Genomic DNA, 25,905 nt, shown 5'->3' with positions numbered 1-25,905 from the left:
CGTATAGCCAACACAAAAACGTATGAAAAAAAGTCCTTTAAATACTTTTTGCTATTAACAAAGCCAGTCTCATGAATAAACAACAAGGTCCTACTGTATAGCATAGGAAACTAAATTCAATATCCTAGGATAAGCCATAATGGAAAAGAATATAAAAAAGAATGTATATATGTGTATAACTGAATCATTTTGCTGTACAGCAGAAATTAATACAACATTGTAAATCAACTATACTTCAATTAAATAAGTAAATAAATAAAATTAAATTAAAAAACAAAGCCAGTCTCAATAAACACATGTCAATTCATGAAATACACATTCCTTGAACACTTCAAAAGTACTCATAACTGCATTAAATTGTGTAAGATATAATGGTGCTCTAGACAAGATGGTTCCTACAAGAAGAAATCCAAGTGCAAGACCACAGAAAAATTTACCTGACAGATGTGCCAGACACATTACAAACAGGGTTCCATGTAATTTTGAAAATACTTTTTTTCATTGTAGGTATAAATAACCTCATTTGACAGTTAAGGAAACAGATGTTTAGAGACATTATGTAACTTGTCCAAGAAAACTAAGATTATTACTTAGAAATTGTCTCAGTGTAGACTTCATCTGAAAACTCCTTGAAGGACTAAGAGGGTTATTTTGGGGGAAAAAAATCTATATTTTTTTCAAGTCCTATATTTGAAAGGATATGTATTTACATGGTGTTGCAAGTTTACATGAATTTTAGTAAACTGGACACACACCAATATAATATTTATCCATTCTATGTCATTACAGTTCATATATTATTTAAAAGAAATATTACTATATTGGATTTCCCATATATTTATGAAATCATTGATGAATGAAGATAGATAACTTCAAACAAGTCAAAGGGATAATTACACACTAATAAATATTGTCAGTTATAAGTGCTTACCTTTAAAGAATAACTGGGAAATGTATGTATACTATGTCTCTGGTACCCTTGGCGGTTTTACAGGCCTTTGGAACATATACCCAGCCATGTTTGTTCTTTCTACTGATGTGACATCAAAGGCTCCCAGAGAGAAAGATAAAGCCCGTGGACTCTAAGACCCCTCTGAACCATCCTGTTTCCTCAACACTTTGACAGTAGAAAATAAGGTCCATGAGAAGGCTGAGGAGTTTATAATCTAGATGAAGACACACACTAATCACAAAAGCCCAAGAGATAAGGGGGTGTAAGATCTTTGCTCCCAGATGACGCTCAGAGGAGGTGCTGTTGTAAAATGTATAAATAGGATGAGGAGAGTCTACTCAGGACTTCTTGGGAGGGTGAATTCTGGAAGAAATCATTAACAGACTAGCGGAGTTTAGAAGAGTGAGCATTTTATATATATTTTAACAAACTCTAAACATAGGGAGTTGAAGGACAGGAGCAGGAGAACAAACAGGATATCTGGACAAAAGGATTTCTGTGAAGTTAGAAGACATGCGTTAGCAAAAGTCACATTCAGATTATGGCTGAGAGCAACATAACTCTACCATTTTATTTTTTAAATTTTATTTTATATTGAAGTATAGTTGATTAACAATGCTGTGTTAGTTTCAGGTGTACAGCAAAGTGGTTCAGTTATACATATACATGTATCTATTCTTTTTCAAATTCTTTTTCTTTAGATTTTTTGGGATGTGGACCATTTTTAAAGTCTTTATTGAATTTGTTACAACATTTCTTCTGTTCTATGTTTTGGTTTTTTTGGCCATGCGGCATGTGGGATCTTAGTTCCCTGACCAGGGATCAAACCCACACCCCCTGCATTGGAAGGCAAAGTCTTAACCACTGGACTGCCAGGGAAGTCCCCTCTTTTTCAAATTCTTTTCACATTTAGGCTACCATTTTATTTTTAAATGATTTTAAACTCCACACAAATTATTTATATTTTTTTCTAATAAAATAATCTCTTCACGTGCAAAAGAGCTAGGGAGATAGGTTATAGTATTAAATGATGTTAAATATACATTTATGCTTTAAAACAGCAATGTTGGGACTTCCCTGGCTGTCCAGTGGTTAAGACTTCACCTTCCAATGCAGGGGGTGCAGGTTCAATCCCTGGTTGGGAAGCTAAGAGCCCACATGCATCGCAGCCAAAAAACTAAAACATAAAGCAAAAGCAATATTGTAACAAATTCAATAAAGACTTTAAAAATGGTCCACATCAAAAAAAAAAAAAAACCTTAAAAAAAAAAAGCACTGTTACCTATTAAATTTAATGTTGGTGGAGAGTTTTACTTTTGCCTAATGTGTATATTCACAGTGATTACAAGCAAATACTGAGTAAATATAGAGCTATAAGACACTCTTGAAGAAAAATGTGCAGTTGTATGACTCCCAGAACATGAGTAGATATTTTGTTTTACATTTATCTCAACGTCTTCTCAAAGTTAACTCAGCACCATTGCATCATCATCATCATCTTCATAAAAGAACCGTCTAAAATACTGAATATACTGAACTGAGAAAAACAGTTTCGAAAGGATTATCTTTGACAGGAGAAGTGTCTTTAGCTGCAGTTGTATGGCTGAGTTGGAGACAACACGTGGCGACCATTTACCTTCAAAGTCAGTGTTCTTTCCTAACTCTGGCTATAAGACTATAAACACTGGAGTTTTCTCAAAAGAGGCCCAGGATGAAAATTTCATGTAAAAGGTACCTACAGGACAATTCTGACTGAAGTTACCGAAGTTCCTACACAAACTAACTGTTTCTGAAATGAAAACAAAACTCAGTATCAATACCAAAGGAAGCAAATATATGTTTATATATTGATCACCTGTGCCTAGCTGCAAAATTAATACTGTACCAGATTAGAGAAAAATTCACAAAAGAAGTTCAGGGAAAAATCACACACTTCATACCGCAAAGGGAAATGGGAAATTTAGTTGTCTAAACAGAACTGTTTTCATCTTTTCTTCTTGGTAACCTAATTCCAGTATTTGAAAATTAAATAAATGTGTTTTTCAAGTCTCATTGCGTCTTGGGCTCCTTGCACTAGAGGCTGTGAGCCCAGCTGGGGGAGGAGCCTATTCCTCTCAAAATGTAATTCCTCAGACTCATAAATTTCACAGAATATTTATTTTAGTTTTCACTGATTTGGGGAAATAACAGGTATTGAAAAGAGGCTTTTCATGGTGTTTAGTTTCTTCCTTTACTTGCTTAGTTTCCTTGTAGACTAGGCCCGGATAGGTATGCTATTTTCTGGAAACCAAATGGTTCTACTTATACACACATTCTGCCCGGGTACATGTCAGTGTCACGTACGAGGATTGGTCTGTAGGTAGGGGCTACTGCATACCCTGCAAAGACTACAGAAAAATATGACAAACTAGAGTATCCATCCCTCCCTCCAGGTTCATGGGATTTAATACAGAAATCCACACTTTCCTCACTTGCTATTTAAATGCTCCCGGTTAGTGACTAAAGGAGAAAATTAAATAATAAATAAAATGGATTAATTCCAAGTTTGTGTAAGTGTACCACCTCCTACTTAGTTACCCAGAAATACTTTAAAAAAGCATATAACAGGGCCATGAATCTAGAACTGCTAAATGGATTCATTCACACCCCTCCATGAAGCAATCTAGGTGGGTTCTATCCCTCTCTATAAAAATGAATCTAGTATGCAGAATTATTTCTCTTAGAGAAGAATAACAATTTATGGTTTCATTTAATAAAGAATTAATGATACCCTTCATGGATGATCTCAGAACTTTTGGATCCTTGTCTTCAACTTTGATTTTAGGGGTCCAATGAAATGGTAAGGGCAACATAATCTTCCATAAATATAATTCAAGCAGCCTGTGACAACAAAGGCAAGAAGGGAGTATTTCAAGATCTTAGAAGTCGGTATGCTTGGCACACTCTAATGGCTCTTATATCCTTTGGCTGTTAAGCATGGAAACTTTCTATGGAATATCCATTACTCATTCCCTCTGCTCTAAACTCATAGCCTGTCAGAAAAAAATGGCTGGCGGGGGTGGGAGGTGGTACAGAGGAAGCCAAACTTAAAAAGCAGGAAAAGGCAGAGACAAGTCAATTCATCGAAGATTTACACCTTGTTTTCAATGGCTTCTTTCATTTCATTTCCCCTGACTTTTTAAAATTAGCAAATACACTGGACCCAGGAGGAAAACACATGGGGAAAAACAAAACAACAAAAACAAAGCAGTGCAAATCTCTGTGACTTGTACAATAGCTCTTACTGGGTCCTGGTGTTTGAGTGGCTGAATGAACTGCGGTCTGTTTTTCATTACTCTCCATCTGGAGCTGCGGCCTGCTTTGTTCAGCAATTTCTGGTCATTTGGGCCTGCTGGTGACTGTTTTGTTTTATGTTGCCATATTATACAGAATGAAAGCTGCCGCAGCCACCACCCAAGAAAGAACAATCCTGAAAACGAGAGGTTATGTTGAAAGAGCTCCCCACGACCCCTTCCGGAATAGAGAGTGAGTGTGTTTATCCGGGCCTGCCTACCATACAGACTTAGAGGCCTGGGGGTGGGGTGGGGTGCAGGAGGGAACAAAAGCCCTTCCTTCAGATGCTAAGACCCAGGAAGTGTCCAGAGTTGGGTTAATTCTGACGCCTTTTCACCTCTAAGGAGACTAGCGCATGTACTTTCTCATACCTCACTTGCAACAGCTCCTGAAAAACTGAACTCATATCATGTCTCTAAAAACAAAATCAATAAATCCTGTCTTCATAATATTTGGTTTCAATTGCATAGCCTTAGTCCAGAGGCCACATTGCAAATGATTCAAAAGCAAGTGTCTCCAAGAAGACCGAATCCAATTTTCATTCTTTAATGACAGGCTCAATGCCCTTAGTGATTTTGTTTAAAAAAGCCACCTCAGACACCGTTTCCATTTCCCTCCTTAAGAAAGCAATGGTCAAGAAGAACTCTCTTCTACCTTTTCGTTAAAGAAGCAAAGGGTAACATTCTCTCTTAATTCATTGCTATTTTCAGCTAACTTTAATTTACAAAAACAAAGAAATATAGGCAGGTGCTACTAAGGTTTAACAGAAAGAACAGCCAAAATATAAATATAATTGAAACCACTTTAGTTTTTCCAAGAGCTGTTTTGCCTTTTTTTTTTTTTTTTTTCCCTAGAAAAGACAATATAACAAGTTGGGAGAAATGTAAAGTTAATAATAATCTATCACCTTAACACAAAGATTTTCCCTGCTTAATATTGCCATTTTATACAGTCAGCATGAGGTATTGTTGAGCATTACCTATGTATTAACTCATTTAATTATCAAGTCAGGCCCTATTATTATCATTTTATAGATGGGGAAACTGAGGCACCCAGCAAAGTTAAGGGATTGACCACAGGTCACACATCTATGAAGTGGAAAGGCAGTGTTTGCACCAAGCATCCTGGCCACCCACAGACATAACGATGAGCACTCCTGACTGTCAAATATTTCCATAGCTCCATGTTTATGGTACACATGATTTTATATTCTTCCATACTCACTGAACTTCCTCTAATAAACAATCCCATGGTTTGTCGTAGTTTAGTCCTCTCGACTATCATGGTAATGGCTGTATAACAGTGCTACCCATATAGAGAATAAAGTGGTGCTAAGCGTGAGCATATAAAACACTTTAAAAATATGTCTGAATAAAATCTCTCAGTAGAATTAGTAGCATCATAGTACATTCCCGATTGCTCTTTTCATAATGACTTTTTTTTTCTTTTACATTTTGATATTTATTAACAAAAATGGTCCAGAAAAGTCCTGGGTCAACATTACAGTGATAAGCATTAAAATAAAAATTCTTAGTTGTACTGTTTCTAGGGGACAGTAACCAATCCAGAAAGCTGTTTTATCTCCTAAAACGGAACTTAAATCACACTATTCAAGCGTTAGATTTCAAAAGAAATTCTTCCTCTTCTCTTTTGTCAAAGCAAAATATACCAGAGGTCTTTGTTTTTACCTGCAAGGCTGCCTTCCCGAGAAGCTCATGCATATGTGGATGGATGAAGGGGGGTCGGGTGGAGGGAGAAGGCAGACAAAAAAGAAAAAGATAAAATCGTAAAGTAGGAAATAAAAGCTAGTGAGGAAGACAGTCTACCAACTGCCCAGGGATTGTTCACTGAAGTAAATCCTCTAGTCCCTCCAGATCCATTTCCAGAGAGGAGTTGAGTGAGGCCAGAGCAGATGACTCATCCTTGCTTCTCTGGACACTTGGTTTGGGTTGGGGAGTTTCTGGTTGGACAGATTCCTTCTTGATGTCTTTACCTCCACTGAGGACCCACTGGCTCTCAAAAAAGAACTGGTTTGGATGACTCAAAGAAAAGCCACAATCATCTACATTATGTGTCATCTTGAAGAACTTCTGACAGGCTACCTGGTAATGTGTCCCTTTTACTAAATCCAAAATCTGGTTGATCCCTGAGGGAGGGATCTTGTACACTTGCATCTTCTGCCTCAGCAGTTGAGGATCACTGTGCCAGAAAGGGCACCCCTGATAATCCCCGTGGCTTGGTGGATTGGTCAGGATAATCTTCAGGCAACTGTAAAGTGTGTAGTCTGTCCTTTTGCCTTCCTTTCCAAAGCTATGACGGATATTGTAAGAGTAGCCTTTATCAGATTTATCTGGATCCATCTTTCCTCTGATAAATGTCTGCTTCCAGAACTGCCACGCCTGTTCCAAGGTTAGGCCAATGTCCTTCAGGAAGAGGCCGTACTGCGTGAGGCCCCCATGACGAAGATGGTGGGGCTTTATGTAGCTGATCTATGCAAGGTGGGAAGGATTTGGTAGAAAGCGAATCGATCTGATCTAAAGAAACCTTCCCAACATTTGCCTGTGTACTGTAGTCTTGACCAGTGTACGAATGACTGAGGTGGCTGAGCAGTGGCTGGAGTCTCTCACCTGACTGCACAGCAGGCAAGGACCTGGCTGTTAAAGCCAAAACCTTGGACAGTTTGGTTTTAAATTCATTCAGGATGATCGCCGCAATGTCCTTGAGTTGTACATAAGCAAAGCCATTTTCCAAATAGACTTTCCTTCCTCGGAACAAATCCACAGCATCAGCAAAAGGGCCCTCATAAACTGACTCCAACTGAACCCCACCTATTGTGTGATGAAGCCACAATATCCTGTTCTCGCAGAGTCTTCTCTTCATCACTTATAGCCTCAAACTGCAAATGGCTATCCTTTAAGAAACTCTGAATTTTGTCCTTGGGTAATATACTGAATTGAAATAGAAGGAGATTCATTTCTTGTTGAATGAACCAGCGCCTAAGCTCTTCAGACTGGCAGTAAGCAAGGTGTAAAATAAAGTGAGAAACGTGATCTCTTCTTCGGGGTTCATATTCATCTTCCAAGTTTTCTCTGTAGGAAAACTTAAGCTTCTGAAGCTCAGCCTCCAGCTTTCTCTGGTACTGCTCGGTTCCTTTCACATAGCTCACACCAAGACTCTTAACTGCTTTCAGCAATTTAACTCTATCGTAGCCAAGTTTTCAAATTCTATCAAAGATATGTTTCCAGAAGGCGGCTGCAAGTAAAACAGAAGGCTATGTGGGTAGCAAGCATTCCTCTGGTCATCTGCCAACCTCAGTTTCCTCCGATTTCCTCCAAGAAACTGCATCTTGTTACGTCCAGCCACACCAGACGTGAAAACAGACAAACCCCGGCAAGCATTTTCCCCGGGGAGTGGGGGTGGGGGGGCGGGAGAGTTCGTACAGGACCCCATATTGACTTTTAAAAGGCTCTACCAAATTAGCATGGTCCTAATGAAGAAGGGGTGAATTAGTTTCACAGTAACCAGCCTTGGAAGGCCCACATGTTACGTCTGCATCCTGAGTGGATATAAACTATCACTGCAAGTTGCTTCCATTTGCATGTTTCCAATCATTAACTGATTTATTCTGGGGACACTGGGCCTTTGTAGCCCTCCCAAGTGTGTTTTTCCCCCTACCATCCCTTCTCCCACTGGACGTGTAAGTGGGGAGTCCTCCTTGCTCCTAACTCCATATGGCTTCCCTCCTACCTAAAATCTCCAATGTAAATCTCACCTCACAACATTTTATAACCAATGCACCTTCATTTTCACCATGGTCTACAGATTCCTGGTATCATTCTTCCTATTTCCCCACAAATACCTTCTGCATCAGTCCATTTTTCCAGTACTACCCCTGCTCCAATTCTTGGCTATTTAAAACAATACTTCAATGCTGCTCTGGTGCCTGGTCCCATCAGCTCCTTGAATTCACAGTGACCTTCTTTCCAACTTCGGCAACTTGCTCACACACTCATCAATGACTATAAACAACTTTCCATAAATGAAATTGCTCTCTCTTCCCAACTGTATGGAGTTTCTACCTATAACTACTTCAGGGGCCGTTTTTCTGAAGAAGATAATAATACTCTAAATAGGACTTAAAGTATCATTAAAGTAGTATTTTTCCCCAGACATGGAAGTGGCAGTAGTATCTCTCTGACGACGAGGGCTTACTTTTAGGGTACCCGCTCCATATGCTTGGTGAAAGATGTGATTCAGTCACTACTGCCATCCACAGGCTCCAAACGCTGAGGCCAGAAAATGCCATTGGAGGCTTTTATTAGTGTGAAAAGACTGTGTGATCACCTGCCTCTTTGACATGAGCCTCAAGGCAAAAAGTCTAACAGCCCTCTGCCCTCCCATAAGATCATCCTTAACTGCCTTTCCTTCAATGATGTCCCGAGGGGGTTCTGTGGTCCCTCCCTCCCTTTATTTCTCCTTATCTTTCTTCCCTCCTTCCCTCCCTCCACTTTCTCCTTCCAAATTTATCAGTGCTTATTACGTTTGAGACCAGTAGTCTCCAAACTACTTTTTATATCCATATTATTATGAATAAAAATATCTTAGAGCAGCAAACTCAATATTTATACATTTATGTGTTTAAAACATGAGCATTTATAAAACTATACCAACAGGTACATTATAAAACACACATATAAAACACACAGAAACTTGACATCAAAACAGAGATATGTTCTAATATTTTCTTCGAGTATTTCCAATAGACAGTCAAGCATTCCCCTGCAACTCCCTTCTCTGAAGATACATTTTCTAGATTACACAGGTCCTGTCTTCACTGAGTCTAAAGGTTTCTTTGGAGAGAGAGAGGAAATTAAATAAGCAGTTACAAGAAGATGTGGACAGGAGTGTTAGGGGTTGAGGTAAGTATACCCACCACATCTGTCCAGATCAGCACCCCACTGTTAAGAGATAATTGCTTATGGAAACTCTCACAAGCCGTTTCAGCTACATCCCCTTCCTCTTCAAGCCTTATGATTATAGTCTAAGATACAGCTTTTCCAGGTTAGCAATGGACCCTTTTGGTTTCACCAGTGTTGTACAGTGACAAGAGATACTTGCATTCCCGAGCAAACTTTGCCTTTGGAGGGTCCCTCCATATGGACCACTCCAAGGATCAGGCAGGTCATGGGACCCACTGAGGTTCACAGGGCTTGCTTGTCTGTGAAGCATCTGCCTTTGTGACTGGGGCTCAATCAATATTACTGACTGCCTGAGTTGGGTGCCTCAATTGTCTCTGGTTGCTCCTGTAGATATTTTTACCCCAAACTTTGGGAATCGGTCAGGCATGTCTGGAAGTGACAGAATTAATAGTCTAAAGCTTCTCACACACCACATGCTTCCCACGGGCTGAGAGTGAAGAATATCTCACAGTCATGGCCCAACGTTTTTCGTATATGTCCTCCAAGGTTCAGTTTTCAGCTGCCTACCCTAATGGACCCTACTCCACCAGCTCCCCTACAAGTTATCCTTAATGTTATTATCTGCTCCCTTGGTTATGGCCATCATCGTAGCTCTGAGCTTTCTTGTAGCTCCACTTTGACCTTGCCCACAGGGATGCTACACCAGGGTCTCTAGCTCAGGATGTCAGATACATAACTCACCACCTCTCCCCAAAACCCACCACTACTACTTCTGGACTTCCTACTTCAGTCAATGACACAGCCCTCTTCCCCAACAATGACAGCTCAACATGTGGGTTTCATTGCCCGCGTCCTTTCACCTTTATAGAAAATATCTAATTCTACCTTTGAAAACTCACGTGACCCCCTTTCCATTTTTCTAACAGTGCCTGAGGGATTTTCCTCATTTTCCTTGTGATCTATGGATTTCAAATGTGCATTGCTTTTTTTTCTGCCTCTAGTTTCTTCCCCCCTGTAACTCAGTTTCACCCACTTTGGCAAAATAACTTTTCTAAAACACAGGTAGAATCATATCATTTCTGCTCAACAAAACATATAAGGGCTGTGTACAGAATTAAGTTCAAAATATCCAGGATAACTTTATAAATGCCTCCAAAATCTTGGCCCCTTCCTTCTTTCTACCGATATCCTTACCTGGGCATTTTTTCTGTTCTAGTTATATGGGTCTGCTCAATTACCTTCTGAAATTCTTTCTCCTGAACACCAACCTTTCCCAAGGCCATCCATTCTGCCTTGCCTTTACAAACTTCATTCCCCAAAAGGGAATCTCCATATTCTCCTCCCATAGTATTTTGTGGATCCCCGTATTATAGACACCACTGTTACACTCTCACATATATTAGGCTGATATAATGATCCTAACACATATATTAAGATTAGTTTCTTGGTTTTCTTGGTGGTTTCCTTTTAAACTAGAAATTGAACTATTAGATGACAGAAATGATGTCTTATTAATTTTTGTCTTGTAGTAGCTAAATACCTGGGGGAATTGTGAGTTTACAGGACACAGGGAATGTTGTTTTTTCCCTTAATTGCTGAATTGAATCTGACCATTACCCAATTAAGCCAGGATATATTCTCAGTGTATAAGTGTTCCGAAAACATGCACGCATTATATTTGTACATGAAATAGGGGCAGTGTTTAGAATGATCTTGGCTCTACCATATTTCTTGATGTTGGTATTATAAAAACGACTGGATTAGAGAAACAACAAATAACACATGTTACAAAAAGGATTTCAATTTTCCAGTATGAACTCAGTCATGCAAGAGAGCCCATATAGATTTCACAAATAAATGAATGCAGCCCTTAAAAGAGTACTGGATTCCGAGACATGAAAAAAACATGAGCCACAGATATAGCCAAATAACTTCAGAAATATTTCCAGGAAAAAAAAGGAAGCCTCGATAAGATACAAATTCTGAGATCCTGTGAGATGCTTACAGCTGAAACTGAGACACAATGGGCCCATCAGTAAATTCATTCCTAGTCAACCAATGTAGATAAAGCTTTAAACAACAGATAAATGAGAACGTGTTTTGCATGGGAAAGTTCTCCCCAGAGTTCCTCATTTTTATGTAGGAAATCAATTTGCATCACTGATGATATCATTCAAATCAGACAACCCAAAGTTGTTAGGAGGTAATTTAGTTTTATGCTGAAGCAATTTGATACTTGTTCTGATTTGTGATTTTCATTTTGTTTGTTAATGAAAAAAAATTAATGAGCAATGTTACTAGAAATACAACTCATCAAAGCCTCGGCGTGCTTAAAAAGGTTGCCATATACTGTACATTGGGATCGCTGTGCAGCTGGTGCCTGGGCCTCGCCTAGGAGGAGCCATCAGTGGAACACACAGGCGCAAGCTCAGGTATCAAGGCCCTGACACATACCTTTGCATTGATTTGTGTTTTTGTCAAGGATTGCCTTTGTGGATACGATTTTTCCATACCTGAAAGAGAGAGAGAGAGAGGAAAAAAAGAAAAAAATCCATGTTATTGTAGCCCAATGAAGACACTTAAAACACCGTAATAAACATTGGTGCACACACAACTGAGCAGGAATAAACCAAGAAAACAAGCTCTGAATCCCCATTTCACAGCTGGATGACCTCTTTTCACCAGCTCCTCTTTATAACTAGAGAATGGGCTTCCTTCCCTACATAATCACTGGGTTGAGCCTTTGAAAATAAACCCGTCAGGCTGTCATAGGTGGCTAAGAGGGGATTGTGTGTGATTGTGATCAAAGTAAATCACACTCTGTGGATTCATGGAAAAATGCACAGGCCTTGGAGCCAGGCTGATCAGGGCCTGCGTCTAGCTCGGGCACTTACCTAGCGCTGTAACTCTGAGCAGTTCAGCACGACTTATCCAAGCCCATTTTCTCATTTGTAAAAATGAGAATTGGAACAATCACTTTTCATGATTTGGGAGAGGGTTAAATTGAAATGTTGCGATTTCCTAGCAGGTTGTAGGATAAATAGGACTTTGTTTTTGCTACTAAAAATGTATTAGTTATACTGTAAGTTAATTGAGGATAAGGACTGAGTTTTGTATTCTCCATGCCTAACACCACCGGTAATAGAAGCTAAATAAAAGTTTGCTGTAAATAATCAATGATATAGGTTATCCACGGTGCTTCCTCTACAATAAAATTTCTACCATAATATATCTATATATTTACATCATAAATGTGTTAATTATTTTATCATCTCTTGCAGAAGACCTAGTCTAGGTTTTTTTTTCAAAGATGGGTCACATGGAGAATGAAATAATTTTGTTGAGCCTATTTATGAGGTATAAATGATAGGACTGAAGAAGATAAGTCCTAAGACCCTGTCCTTCTTTAGGATTCCATGAAGCATGCTTCTAGATCAACATAAGTACATGGAGAAGTTATAATGCAAATTTAACTACCAAATTTATTAACAACTCATCTTATGTTCAAGATTTCAGCTATGGTCACAAAATATTTGGCAAGTTTTCCTTTAATTCTATGTTCCTAAGGAAGTATAAGAACATAGGATAAATATTAAACATTCTGTGTATTAATGAACTAGGTTCCCTACCACCAATGTTTCTTTTCCATTTGTAATCACCTTGTACTATACCACTAATTCTTTGGAGCATTAAATTCTTGGAGTGGTCATTTATTAAAATTCTAGTGTTGAAAATAGCATAGTGCTAGATGCCTTTGCTTCTTTTTTTTCCCCAATGGAATAGCTATCATTATATTAATATCACCTACAGCCTTGAAAATCATTCCAGTAGGAGCTGAGCTATTGGTAGGTCACAATAGAAACAGGAATAATTGTATGAGATCAGTGGAAGGAGTCTGAGATGATTCCCACCTATACGCTCCGCGCTTCTTAAGTCTGCCGAACTGGGCTGGAGCTGTCCAAAGCTGAACTGGGCAGATTTCACCAGCATAAACCTGACGCTTCAGCTACTTGCATCTTTAGTACACCTGCCCTTCCTGCACCATTACAATGATAACCCTACAGTAAACAAAATCGAAGAGAGCTAGGGTTGAAAGTGTCTCTTACTATTTTGCAGATGAAGAAAGTATGTTCTAAAAGATCATTAACTTGATCAAAATCGTATAATTTGTGAAACTTCCAATAGGAACTTGAATATGGGATTTTTGAGTTTGGTGCAGTGCTTAACTAATATAGCATGCAGCCTCTAAAATAGAAAAGCTACATATATCAAGTCGTCTTGTTCAATCAACCTTCACGTCTTTGGGGATCCATGTATTTGATCTCCAGGGCAATGCAATGTAGTCATTAAAAGAATATATTGTGGCAATAAACTTCCATGGCTCAAATCTCAGTTCAACCAGGGTATATTTGATTAACTAAGTCTTATGTGCTCTTTGCGTCATTTCACCATCTATAATGATATAAATCTATTTTTATATTGATTTAGATGATATTTATTTAAAATTGTGTACATCTACTTGTAAACCTATAAAATGATGATAACAGTCTCTACCTCATAAGGTTGTGGGGTTCACCTAGAGTGCTGATAACACTGGCTGGCATAGAGAAAGTGCTCATTTAATATTAGCTTTTCTTACAATCACTTTTTTGCTGTTATCTGCTACATAAAATTGTCTCCAGTCCTTGGCATTCTCTGAGGTAGATAAGAAGTGGAAAGGGGGTTAAGGTTCTGTCCCAAATCCCAGCTTAAAACACTACTACTTAGACTGTCAAAATCTTACACTAAGAAACTTGGAAGGTAACGTTATTTGCTAAAAGGATAATTTGCATTTATAATTTATATTGTTATTTTTAATGTTTGGAATTTTATTAACTATATTCTCACTGTATTTAATCATACAATTACCCATAGGTTCAAATCTTTTCATGGTTTATTTAGTATGACAAACTGTCTGTTGCCTCATTTTATTTTAACTTGTAGATTTTTATTGAGCAGAGATGCAAATAATTTCTGTCCAGTGGAAAAGATAACCCTAAAGTTACAGCTTATTGCCATGTTCAACATTAATTAGTTTTGTATCTAAACTGACATTCATATCCTAATGTTCCTTTATAAGTTGCCTGCAGATATCTAGCTTTTCAAATGCTCTTTGAACTAGTTTTAACACCTTGTATATACAAGCCCACTCTCCCCCAAATTCTTCCTCCTTCCACATTCCCCTACCCCCAGGACATACATAAGCCTCTCTTTAGAGCTCTATTTCATCCCAAGAGTTTCTCTTTTAGGAAAATAACCAGTACAATAATATATTTGAACAGTGTGTTCAGTAGACAATGTTTAAAGGTACCTATAACCGTACCCATTAACTACAGTGATGTTTGCTAGGTTTGGACTATTCAGGCAAGTAAACATTTGCAAAATTATATGGATCTTAGAGAAGAAAACAAAAAGAGAGAAAACAGGGAATATCTGCTGAAACATTTTTCCCCACACAAAGCACCCATCAATACAATATGGAAGAAGTAACAACCAGAGGAAGAAAAAGAATTTAGAACATTTATAACCATCTCACATCAGGCACATAAACCCTTAAGACAAAAATCCTTCTTTTGTTTCTAAAGCCACTCCTGACATTTTTCCATAAGTACCTTCTAAATTAAAATTTAGCTCTGTCTCTTAAAGAGGAAATTGAAAATTACTGTATCTCATAGTGAATTCTGTCTCACAATGGGACTCTTAACCTATGGTGTCCATGTTGTCCTACTGTATCACTGTTACGAGGATTTCTTCTTCATAAAATTCAGTATATGCAAAAGATCACTATCAGTCTTTTAACAGCCAAAAAAGTGAAATGCTTTCTTGTAGAAAACATTTGTGACTACTTTAGCAAGCAACATTTTTCTTAAAAAAATTATTTTATTATTCAGAAAGTATTACAATACTACTATACATGGAAAAATCACACACACACACACACACACACACACACATGCCAAAAAACAAAGTATGCTGTTTCTTGACTTCCCTATTCCTAATTACTCTCTAGGCGAGACTTTCCAATGGTCCAGAATCACAAAACCATAGAACACAACTTGTTAGTTCAGCCTCTACTCTGGCTGGAGCTACAGGAATTTCAGTCCTTGGCTCAGTTACAAGATTCTGCATTAAAAATTATTTCACAAAGCTAGAATATGCTTTAAACAACAAGAGAAGGTATTTAATGGGCCATTGGTTCTAATTCATGTCTGAACTCTCACGATGACAAACAGGGACTTTCTGCATGACTGGTGCTGTATCCTCCCTGCCCTGCTAAGTCAGCCACTGATGTAGGTAAATCAAGTTTAGACTTTTTTTTTGAAAAGACCTAAAACCACCATAAAGACAAAAACCACCCATATAATGTACCTGTGAAGAATTGTATTAAATTTCTCTTATGTCTTGTCAAAGTAGAGTAAAACTACTGACTAAAGTTATTTTTTTAATATATTCTAAAGAAAAAAAATATTTCTCAGGTAAAATTATTCCTAAACTTACATTATATTACTTATTTACTCTTCCCCTTTTTGGAGTTTAGATCAAGACCTTAAGTGTTCAGAAAGCTTTTTTTCTTTTTTTTTATGCCACCCACAAGTGGAAAGCAAAGTCTGATATTAGAGGAAAATATGTGACCCAATTACTGAACAATGCCTGGAAATAGACACCTCAGCGGGGTCCCCAATTCTCTCTTCTCTGTTTTCACTTCCTGAAGCTAGAAGAGATAAAATATCACCCACAGTCAACTTCCTGGGGGTGTTTCAACTTCTTGGGGGAAACAAATAAATGAACACATTTTTTTTAACCATAATTCTTTCCATCTGGGTTCAGTGCCTTCTCCAGCCAGTATGAGAAGCACGTAAGACAGCATTGCTAGGGCACTTTTCTATATAAAAATAAACAATTCCATGTCATATCTACAAAGTCACCAACTATCCTGAGTGCCCATAAATTCTCCAAACACAGCCCGGTTCCCAATAACATTGTCTTTATAGTCTAAGAGGACTTTGTGATCACAAACAGAAGCCAATGCACAATAACCACCCACTTACTACATTTTGAGTTTTCACAACTGAGTTTTATAATTCATGTGTTGTCTATCAACTCTAAAAAATACGCTTACCTGAGCTTGTCAATAAAATATTTACATTTAATTTTTTAAAGAAATAGTCAATTCTTTCTGACATTTATTCTTATTCTTAAATAGCATCTGAGTCATTTGTTGATACCCTTAATTATTCCACATACAAGCCTCATTTAAACTAATGGAATCTTTTATTTTCCAAAACTGAGGAGAAAATAGAGCAATTATGGGTCTACTCTTCATCAATTATGAAGACATCAATTTGGTGGGATTTTTCTATAAAGAATTTCTTTTTAAAGCCTTTTACTGAATCACCCACTCTGTATATTAATTCAGGTAATACAGGCAGAGACTGAAAATAGTTCCTGCAGTCAATCAACTCCCAGCTAACTCATTTTTCACATGCCTTCTATACTGATACCAAGACAAGAACAAAGGTATTAGATTTATTTAATGGATGGACTATTATCCTTTTAGCCAATGTGGTTGTTTGCCTACTTCTAGAATGCTCATTCATTCTTTGGCACTTGGGGATGCTACTGGGGTATATCTATGGCTTTTGAGATCCAGTAGGAATGTGGTGGGATTATCTCTTTGAGGGACCACATCATCCAGGTTCCATCTACAAGAGAACAAGTCTACAGCCCATTAACATTCTGAGTCATTAACAAATTCATTCTACAAGCAAGTGGTCAAAGCCAGGAATAACTATTGTGGGCAGAACTATGTCCCCTCAAATTTCATATGTTGAGGCTTAACACCAACACCTCAAAATGTAACCATATTTGGGCAGATAGCCTTTAAAGAGGTAAGGTATACTCTATAGTAGCACAGGGAACTCTGCTCAATATTATATAACAATCTAAGTGGGAAAAGAATTTGATAAAGAATGGATATATGAAAAAAAAAATAAAGAGGTAAGGTAAAACCAAGTCCTATGCATGGGCCCTAATCGAATATGACTGACATCCTTATAAATTAGGACAAAGGCACAGAGGAAAGACCACAAGGCACAGAGGGAAGAGATGGCCATTTACAAGCCAGGAGAGAGGCCTCAGAAGAAATCACACTTCTGACACCTTCATCTCATATTTCTAGCTTCCAGAACTGTGAGAAAATAAATTTCTGTTGCTTAAGTGGTACTTGGTTATGGCAGCCCTAGCAAACTAACACAATAACCTCTTATTCAAGGTCTGGTGAGCTTTGATAAAGGGAATGAAGATGAGACCTCCTTAAATTCTTGACACAGTGATTTGGCAGTGGGTCCCACCAAGCCCTCACCTAACACCTCCAAGTTCTCTGTCACCCACGTGTGTGTGTGACAACAGAGGCCAGTAAGTATCACCCAGAACAGACAACTAATACTCTAGAACCTGGTTCTTGGCCTTGTAGTTTGGGCATTCTTTTTATCCCCCCAGAGATAATCATACTCTTGAATCCACACCAAGTAAATGTCACAAGTTTACTGCACAAACAGAAATGTCCTTTTTTTTTTTTTTTTTTTTTTTTTTGTGGTACGCGGGCCTCTCACTGCTGTGGCCTCTCCTGTTGCGGAGCACAGGCTCCGGATGCGCAGGCTCAGCGGCCATGGCTCACGGGCCCAGCCGCTCCGGGGCATGTGGGATCTTCCTGGACCGGGGCACGAACCCGTGTCCCCTGCATTGGCAGGCAGACTCTCAACCACTGCACCACCAGGGAAGCCCGAAATGTCCTTTTTAATTTACAACTTCGGACTAGCACACTCCAAAGAAAACAAAATAAGAGTTTCTAGCTGGGAGAATTGAAGAAAATTTCAAGGAGGAGGAAGTGTTTAAAGAAGGGGTAACATGTTGACAATCAGAAATGTTTTTTATACTTCTTAGGGATAAGAAAAACAATTCTAAAAAAAAAATTCTTTTTTAGACACATGTATTACTCTTTAGTACATTACTGTTTTCACAGTACAAATAGGTTCACCATGATCCTAGGGCTGTCATGCTGCATTTACAATCTGACCAACTCTAAGACAATGGTTCTCAGACTTTGATGTGCCCCAGAATCTCTTGGAGGCCTTATTAACACACGGAATGCTGGGCCCAACTCCCAGAAATACAGACTCTGCAGGTAAGAGGTGGGTCTGAAGGATTTGCAGCTCTAATAAGATCCCAGGTGATGCTGATGTTGTTGATAGTGTTATGAGAACCACCACTTCAAGAAAGAGAATGACATATGAACACCAAAGCATGTGTGGTTTGTTACCTACAAAATTCACAGTCTGAGGGAACTTTCTATAGCCACGGAGAACTACTTTCAAAACTGCAAACAGCATTTGCTTTTGTTCAAATGATATTCTATGTTGAAAAAGATGGACTACAAATTTTTTCAGAGTTTTTGCTTAATAATATTTTTTCATTTACCTAATATAATGACAACTTACAACTCAAAGACAGCTGCTTTGAAATTTTTGTCAGGGACTTTTTAGAAAGTCCAAAGAAAACACATGGACAATATCTATGTAACTCTCTTCCTTCATCTGAAATAACTAGTTGCTAGTTCCTAGTTTGATTGAATTAGAGTACTAATATGAAAAAAATAACTGGCAGGCAAATAACAATTAGTAACTGTTAGTGTCTTTGCTGGTTCTTTAATGAGAAATGGATGTAAAGCTGGAATGAATATACTAGACTGAAAATGAATACTTTCAAATTCTGAAACAAAACAAAACAAAAATCACTAACTTGCTAACTCTTGGGTTACATTTTAGGTTATGTATTTATGTTACATAGTTAGGGTATATAGCCTGTCATCTTAGAGAAAGCTTGTGAGAAAGAGATTTCCATGCAAACAAATGGGATGGCAAATCACATCCTTTTCGGTACTTTATACAACCAATCATAGCACATTTCAGCATGCTTAACATCCTTTAATATTTGTTCTGCTAATGAGGAAAGAGAATAGGCTTTGGAATCAATTAATATGGACTTGAGAATTTGAAAAAGAATAGATACATGTATATGTATGACTGAATCACTTTGCTGTACACCTGAAACTAACACAACCTTGTTAATCAACTATAGTCCAATATAAAATAAGAAGTTAAAAAAAACTATGGACTTGAATCTGACCTGTACCACCCATAGGATGTGAAACAAACAAACTACTCAACACCTTGGTACCTCAGTTTGCTGATCTGTATAGTGTAATCACTAGGCCTGCTTTTTTAGTGGCTGTAAAGATGAAATAAAATAGCGTGTGCTAAACTTCCTAGTACAATGGGTGACCCGTTGAAATTTCTTCCATTGTCTTACTAAAGCCTACCTTACGCTTTATTATCTATACATTTACCATGTAGCATACAAATGTCCATGTATAACTTGGACAACAATATCTCTTGACTATTTGATAGAGCCAGTCTCCGTGCTGGCAGAGGCCCCTTAGGAAGCATAGGCTTTGACACTCATATGACCTCTCATTTATACTCCAAGTCAATTCACAGTTTCTCCTCCACTCACACAGTTTCCTCCTGGCAACATCTAACTCCTTGCTCAGTCTGATCTCAAAGTTCAGCCCCTTCCATGCAGCCCCCACTACCTTTCCATATGCATCTGCCTTCTAACCTCCCACCAGTACCCACTGCTCCAGGTACTACCACAGGCCCACTCATTCTCAAGTTCCCCCTCTCCCAGCCAGCAGCCAACAAGTCATGGTACTTGGTGGACCACATCTTGACCCTGGCCCTCCTTGGTTCTCACTGCTGTCCACTTCTAGTACATCCATGCATGGTTGACTGTCAATAGCATCCCACTCCAAGGCCGTTTGGTCTTCAAGGGTCCAATCCTGGTCTTCTATAAGTGGATTTTAGATTTCAGAGATTTTAAATACCTCTCTTACCAAAAGCAAAGGATCCTATCAGGATTCATGGGTCCTCCCTTCAAAACCTCTCTAATGTCCATCCCTATTTGTTTTATTTAGTTGACACTTTTACAACACTTTTATGGGCCAGCCCCTCTTCTAGGCTCCCTATGTATATCCGCTCTTGTTAGTCATCACAACAAGCCCTGGATGTGGTCACTAGCTGTGTTACGGACAAGAACACTGATACAGAAACACCTGAAGTAACTTTCTCAAGGTCACATAACTAGGAAGTAGCAAAAGCAAAATCCCGGGCTGTCTGGCCTCAGAGCATGGGGCCTGCCTCTCAGCTCTAGTGCCTCCTGCCAACCTCCTGTCTCAAAAAGGAAGCCATTGCTTCTCCTTTTCTCTCTTCCAACTCCCATTCATCCCTGCCATGTCTGTGCCCTTGTTTCCCTATATATCACCTATGTTTTCTGAAACTTAATCTTTTTTCCCCAGCACCAGGGCTCTTTCCCCTCTGCCTGCCCTTGAACATTTGTAGATCATTTCTTCCTATACATTGGCTATCATCAAGTTTCTCTCTTTTCATTCCTTGACAGAGTGGTCTTGATTGATTGCTCTGCTCATTCTACTTCTTTCTTCTTAATTTCTAATTACATCCTAAATACTGACTTCTATTATTGGAACATAACTGAAAATTAACTAGTAACTTCTTAATAAGTAAAAAAATCAGTTATCATCATCCTTGACTTCTCACTACCATTTAACCCCCTGGAAAACCTTCATTTTGAAACATTCTTCCCTTGGGTTCCATGCAGCACACTAACCTGGTCCTTATCTTCCTTTCTTGCAGACAAGTTATCCCTTTATCTCTTTCACTTGGCTTTTCTTCTCCTCTAGATTCCTAAAAGTGGGTGCACCTCAAGCGTAATCCTTAGCCCACTTTTGTTTTAGTGCTACAATATCCGTGAGACAGCTAATTCCCAGAAAGGACATGTATCAGAATCAGCTGGATGACTTCTTACAACTCTGGGCTCCAACCTCAGAGTTTTGATTGTTTGGGATGAGGTACAAGAAAGTGAATGTTTAACAAGCTCACAAATTAGAACCAAGAACCACACTGTGAGAACCATTGATTAGAAATCTCCTTCATTATCACATTTTGAATTTCTATTTCTTTGTGTTTCCATCTCATATTTCTTTCTCTAGATCTGCCTCCACCCTCAAACCTCAGTCTAGAATCTACAATTAGAGTTATTGGATATTTAGAGTTATTAATTATTTCCCTTTGGAAGAATTAGAATTATCGGATATTTCCCTTTGGATGGAATGGTCATCTCAAAATGCAAAATGCAACATCTCAAAAATGCAGCAAAGTTGAACTGGCTGTTTTCCCCTTTCTCCCTTCTCTGAAAACATCTCTGGGGCAGAAGCTAGTTGGGTAGTAACGAGTGTACAGGGAGGAGACTCTGACAACCTGGACAACTCAAGCCCCAGCTGGAGGGGCTCTGCATCCTGTCTCTGGCCATTGTTACCACAAAGGAATGGGATCCAAATGTTGCAAGGCCTTCTGATTGTTTCTGAAAGAAATCTGGATTTTCAGGCAATATTTCTCAATTTTGCAAGATTGTCTTAGAGTTTTTATAAAACAATGTGAAAACACTCTTTTAGGCAGACTGAGCTTGATGGCTGCCAGTTTGTGACGTTGCCCTGATGTCCTCCAGCTGCCCCTTCTCATTCTAAATAACATAGATCCTTCCAGGGCAAAATGTATGTTCTGACCCATTGTCTGCCAGCTATTTCTCCCAAATCTGCATAGCTGTTGTGCTCATGGCCTGCATAAAATCATCTAGCATTATTATTTTTTTTTCCTGTTTTATGGTATTATTTGTTTGTTCCCCATGAGATTGTCTCTTCAACCAGACCTTGATTTTTCAGGGGTCTATATAATGCTTTATGCTTCTGTGGACATCCCTGAAATATCCAGGACAGAGTTGGATGAATAATAAATGTCTATGCAAATCTGCTCATTTTTAAGTAAATTTTATGAACCTGACAACTTTTTTCACATCAGAAACACCTACTAATGACTGAACTACACTTACACACAAACAAATATGTATATACCATTAATTGAGCACTTGCTATATGCTGGTCACTACACACAGTGCATTAGGTATTTTATTCCAAATTCTCACAACTACCTAATAAGCTGATATTATTATTCTCATTTTTTAAGGATGAAGAATTAAACTTAGATACCTTAAGTGACTTGCCCAAGTTGACACAGCTATTGAGTTACATTGCTTATATTTGAACTCAGGTGCATTTGGCTACAAAATCCCTACTCTTTCCTTGATAATCACACTGTCCTTAAAGCATAATGAATAAACTTGGGTAAAAGTCAGTCCCCTGGCCAGTCCTGGGGTCACAGAAACATTTGCAAGTCTTTTGTACACGTTGGACATGACTGCAGCTCCAAAAGGCACAAAAATGACCAAAAGTCATTGGACATGGTATAGCTGGACATTCATCATAGATTGTTAGAACTCACTTCTAGAGAAACTTCTTTCTTAAAGAAGCTTCTGATTTCACAACATGTAGCCCATTCTAGTACATCTGTGACTCTAACGTGAACTGTATGCATAATGTAAAACATAGCTTCACAGCAGAATTGACATTTGCTATTTGGGGAAGACATCAGACCTCAGATTCTGAAAATTCTGACATCATCTATTGACTCAACACTATTAAAAAAAAACTGCATCAAATATGTAGCATATGTGACCATTTTGAGAGCCGTGTTTTAGTAGCAGTGGAATCAGCTGTTCAGAGCACATGCTCAGTTTCCATGATACCCCTCAGTACCAAAGCACATAATCAGGTTCTCAGGAAAGTTCTGTGATGGAGTTGTTACTAATAAAGTAGTAGCTCCCAATCCTCGCTTAGGCTACTTAGTTTCCTTCTAATTCCCACCCAGATTTTCTTTGTCACTACCCTTCCTCCTCCAGCTCAACTGGCATCTTCTCTCTGATGCCTTTTCTCTCTTCCCCAAGTAGCTCATTTCAGTTCTGGTTATGATCCAACATGGCATTGAGCATATCTCTATTAGAAAGTGCATTGTATCATCAATTGTGTCAACGACAAAAATGCAATACTTTATCAATACTGCATTGTACTGTGCTGTACTATACCTTTGACCATCCTAATACTGAAGATGAGTTCTTCAAGGGTAGGGCATAGGTGTTGTTTATTTTATATCCCTAGCCTTACATGCAGGGCTCACTCAATAATTGTTTGTTGGATGAATGAATAAATAAGTGAATACCATATATCACATCCCCAACATCAGAATGTAAATTCTGATGCAAAGCTATTTTTGCATTATGCATACAGTTCACATTAGAGTCACAGTTGTACAAGAATGGACTAAAGGTTGTGAAATCAGAGAAGACAATCAGAGTGTCAATGAGAGTAAGTATATCTAGGCACAGATATATCTTCCACTTGGCAATGTGACAAAGTGCATATCCTACTGACAGTGATACATCACGTTTTAGATCTTATATTGAGCACATTCACTTCATTTCATTCAAAAGGAGAGTGAGTTATAACATCATTAAAGAGCCAAAATATGAAATAGTTGTAAAGTCTTTGTTGTAAAATGTTTTACGGCATTATGTTATTTTAAATTGACAAAGACACTCAAGAAAAAGAACTGACATAATATATTGAATGAGGAATTTCGTATAGTAGAGCAGCTACTCTAAGCTTTTTTTAATACAAGAATGCCACTGCTTCATTTGAAAGAATCAGAACTTGCAGTGGGAAAAATAGACAAAACCATGTCATGTAGAGAGAAGTGGTCCCATGAAGCTCACACATACCAGAAGCAGAAAAGATGAAAATCAAGCCCAACTTTTAAATCTCATATCTTTAATTTCAAAACTTATAAAACAAGGTACCCAAGTGGATGAGAACACAGCCATTTTTGTCAACACATCAATCTCTTCACATAAAATGTTGAGGAAGTTATAAACTTTCCAATATAAATACAAAATATTGGATAAAGCTCTTCTGTATCACTCCAAAAGATTCAGTCCTTGTGTTACCATAGCAGAAAGCTCACTGTCCAATGGATATTCAAATAATTCATAACATAAATCAATGATGCAGTCCATTTACCTCTGTGAAGATTATTTGTTTTATAGATTGTCTGTATTACTCATAGTATTTTAAAAATCGTATGTAAAAATATATAACTATCACACCAGGTAAGTGAGACGACAATAAAAGAATGCATGTTAAGCATTCCAGCTTAGTAATAAGCTTATAGCAGTTGATTCTCCAAAACAGTAGTTGCTGGAGTGATGTTCAATCTTTCAATTACTTAATAGTCAGACAACTTAAGCTTATATTATAAATACATTCTGAAAAACATAATTAAGAAAGTGAGTAGACTGCAAAATGTGTGCAGTGCTGTCTCCATTCAGTTATCAGTGGCTGCTTGTTCATTTGTCTTAACCCTTCCCACTATCACTGCAGGTGTACACACACCTCTGAGTGCTTTCCTTTCTTTCCACTGGGAAAATGTTTTGCATGACAAGGTACACATCTCTGAGACTTTTTTAGTCCATTCCACTTGGGGAGGTTCAGGGCTAAAGGGAAAATGCAAGGAAAATTCAATATGCTCCCCATATCAGGAAGACTATCATGTCTTCTTATAGATTCTTTTTACCTGATCAACTCTTATTTAATAAAGCTTGAATATATGGTCTCTAATGTCCACTATAAGGTCCCTTAAGATGCTCTCAGTGTAACATAATATCTATACTATCACAACCAAAGCCTTGTTTGCATACTTTCTTGAAAAACCTATGACTATGAATTTTGTGTGTAAGCACAGATCATGTCTCATAATACCGAAGGGGAGACTCCATGTTTTATACACACTCATGGTGCAGACCATCTACACCTAGTAGTAACACAGTAAACAACTGATGATGTGATAATGTTCCTCCAGGAATGATAAAAGCAGCTGTTCTAAACTGTGGTGCAAATTAAAAAAGGAAAAACTTATCAAAGTTAATCACTTACTGGCAAATGCATTGTGCTTGATTAACTATTCTTACTCCCTGTGTTTACTTGTGCCTTAAGAATCCATTACAGACACTACTCACACCAAAATAAACTCTTCACTTTCATTATATTATATGTATAATGTTACTCAACTGGGTTGCAGTATCACCTCAGTAAAAAAATCCAAGAATAATTTTGTGCTCAACAGTTCTTTGCCCCACAGTGCTTTACATATCTCACTTCTACTACATCCGTCAGGGAAGACAGCCAGCTCAGTTTCTCTTTCTGGTCTCCAATCTCCTCATCTCCCAGTGTGAGCCCCCAAATCCAACCAAAGTTGACTCCTGGAAGGTTCCAGAATGTTCACTGCTAAAATGCAATTCCGCCAGCCAAGAATTGTCTTCCTTTCCCCCTGCCTCTCTACTCACAACTTCCTTTGCCTCCTATCGGTGTGTCTCCTCCAGAAAGATTTCTGTCATCATCTGTTCTTTTAGCTGAATTAGGAGCATCCCCTCTCCCAGGGGGCCTGGTGCTTTCTCCTTGTAGCTCTGTTCCCACTGCACATAAGCACAGGCTTATTCCTGAGAGCTACTGGAGAACAGAAACCATCCTCCTTGTTTGTATCACCCAGCCATCATATGGAAGACAGCAGAGAATAGATGCTCAAG

General features: G+C 38.3%; 1 protein-coding gene and 1 pseudogene across 3 annotated transcripts in view; both read right to left on the bottom strand.

The window, feature by feature from the left end:
- RBMS3 (RNA binding motif single stranded interacting protein 3) overlaps positions 1 to 25,905 on the bottom strand; it is a 714,611-nt gene that overhangs the window by 470,106 nt on the left and 218,600 nt on the right. For all 3 annotated transcript variants that reach the window (XM_060022086.1, XM_060022083.1, XM_060022084.1), the window contains exon 3: positions 11,659 to 11,717. In XM_060022086.1, the coding sequence (XP_059878069.1) occupies positions 11,659 to 11,717 (59 nt within the window). The remainder of the gene's footprint in view (positions 1 to 11,658; positions 11,718 to 25,905) is intronic.
- LOC132431606 (DNA primase large subunit pseudogene) lies at positions 6,050 to 7,655 on the bottom strand (annotated as a pseudogene).

This window comes from Delphinus delphis, chromosome 10, assembly GCF_949987515.2.
Source record: "Delphinus delphis chromosome 10, mDelDel1.2, whole genome shotgun sequence".
In the NCBI taxonomy this organism is placed as follows: Eukaryota; Metazoa; Chordata; class Mammalia; order Artiodactyla; family Delphinidae; genus Delphinus; species Delphinus delphis.
This window is presented reverse-complemented; position numbering and strand designations above follow the sequence as displayed.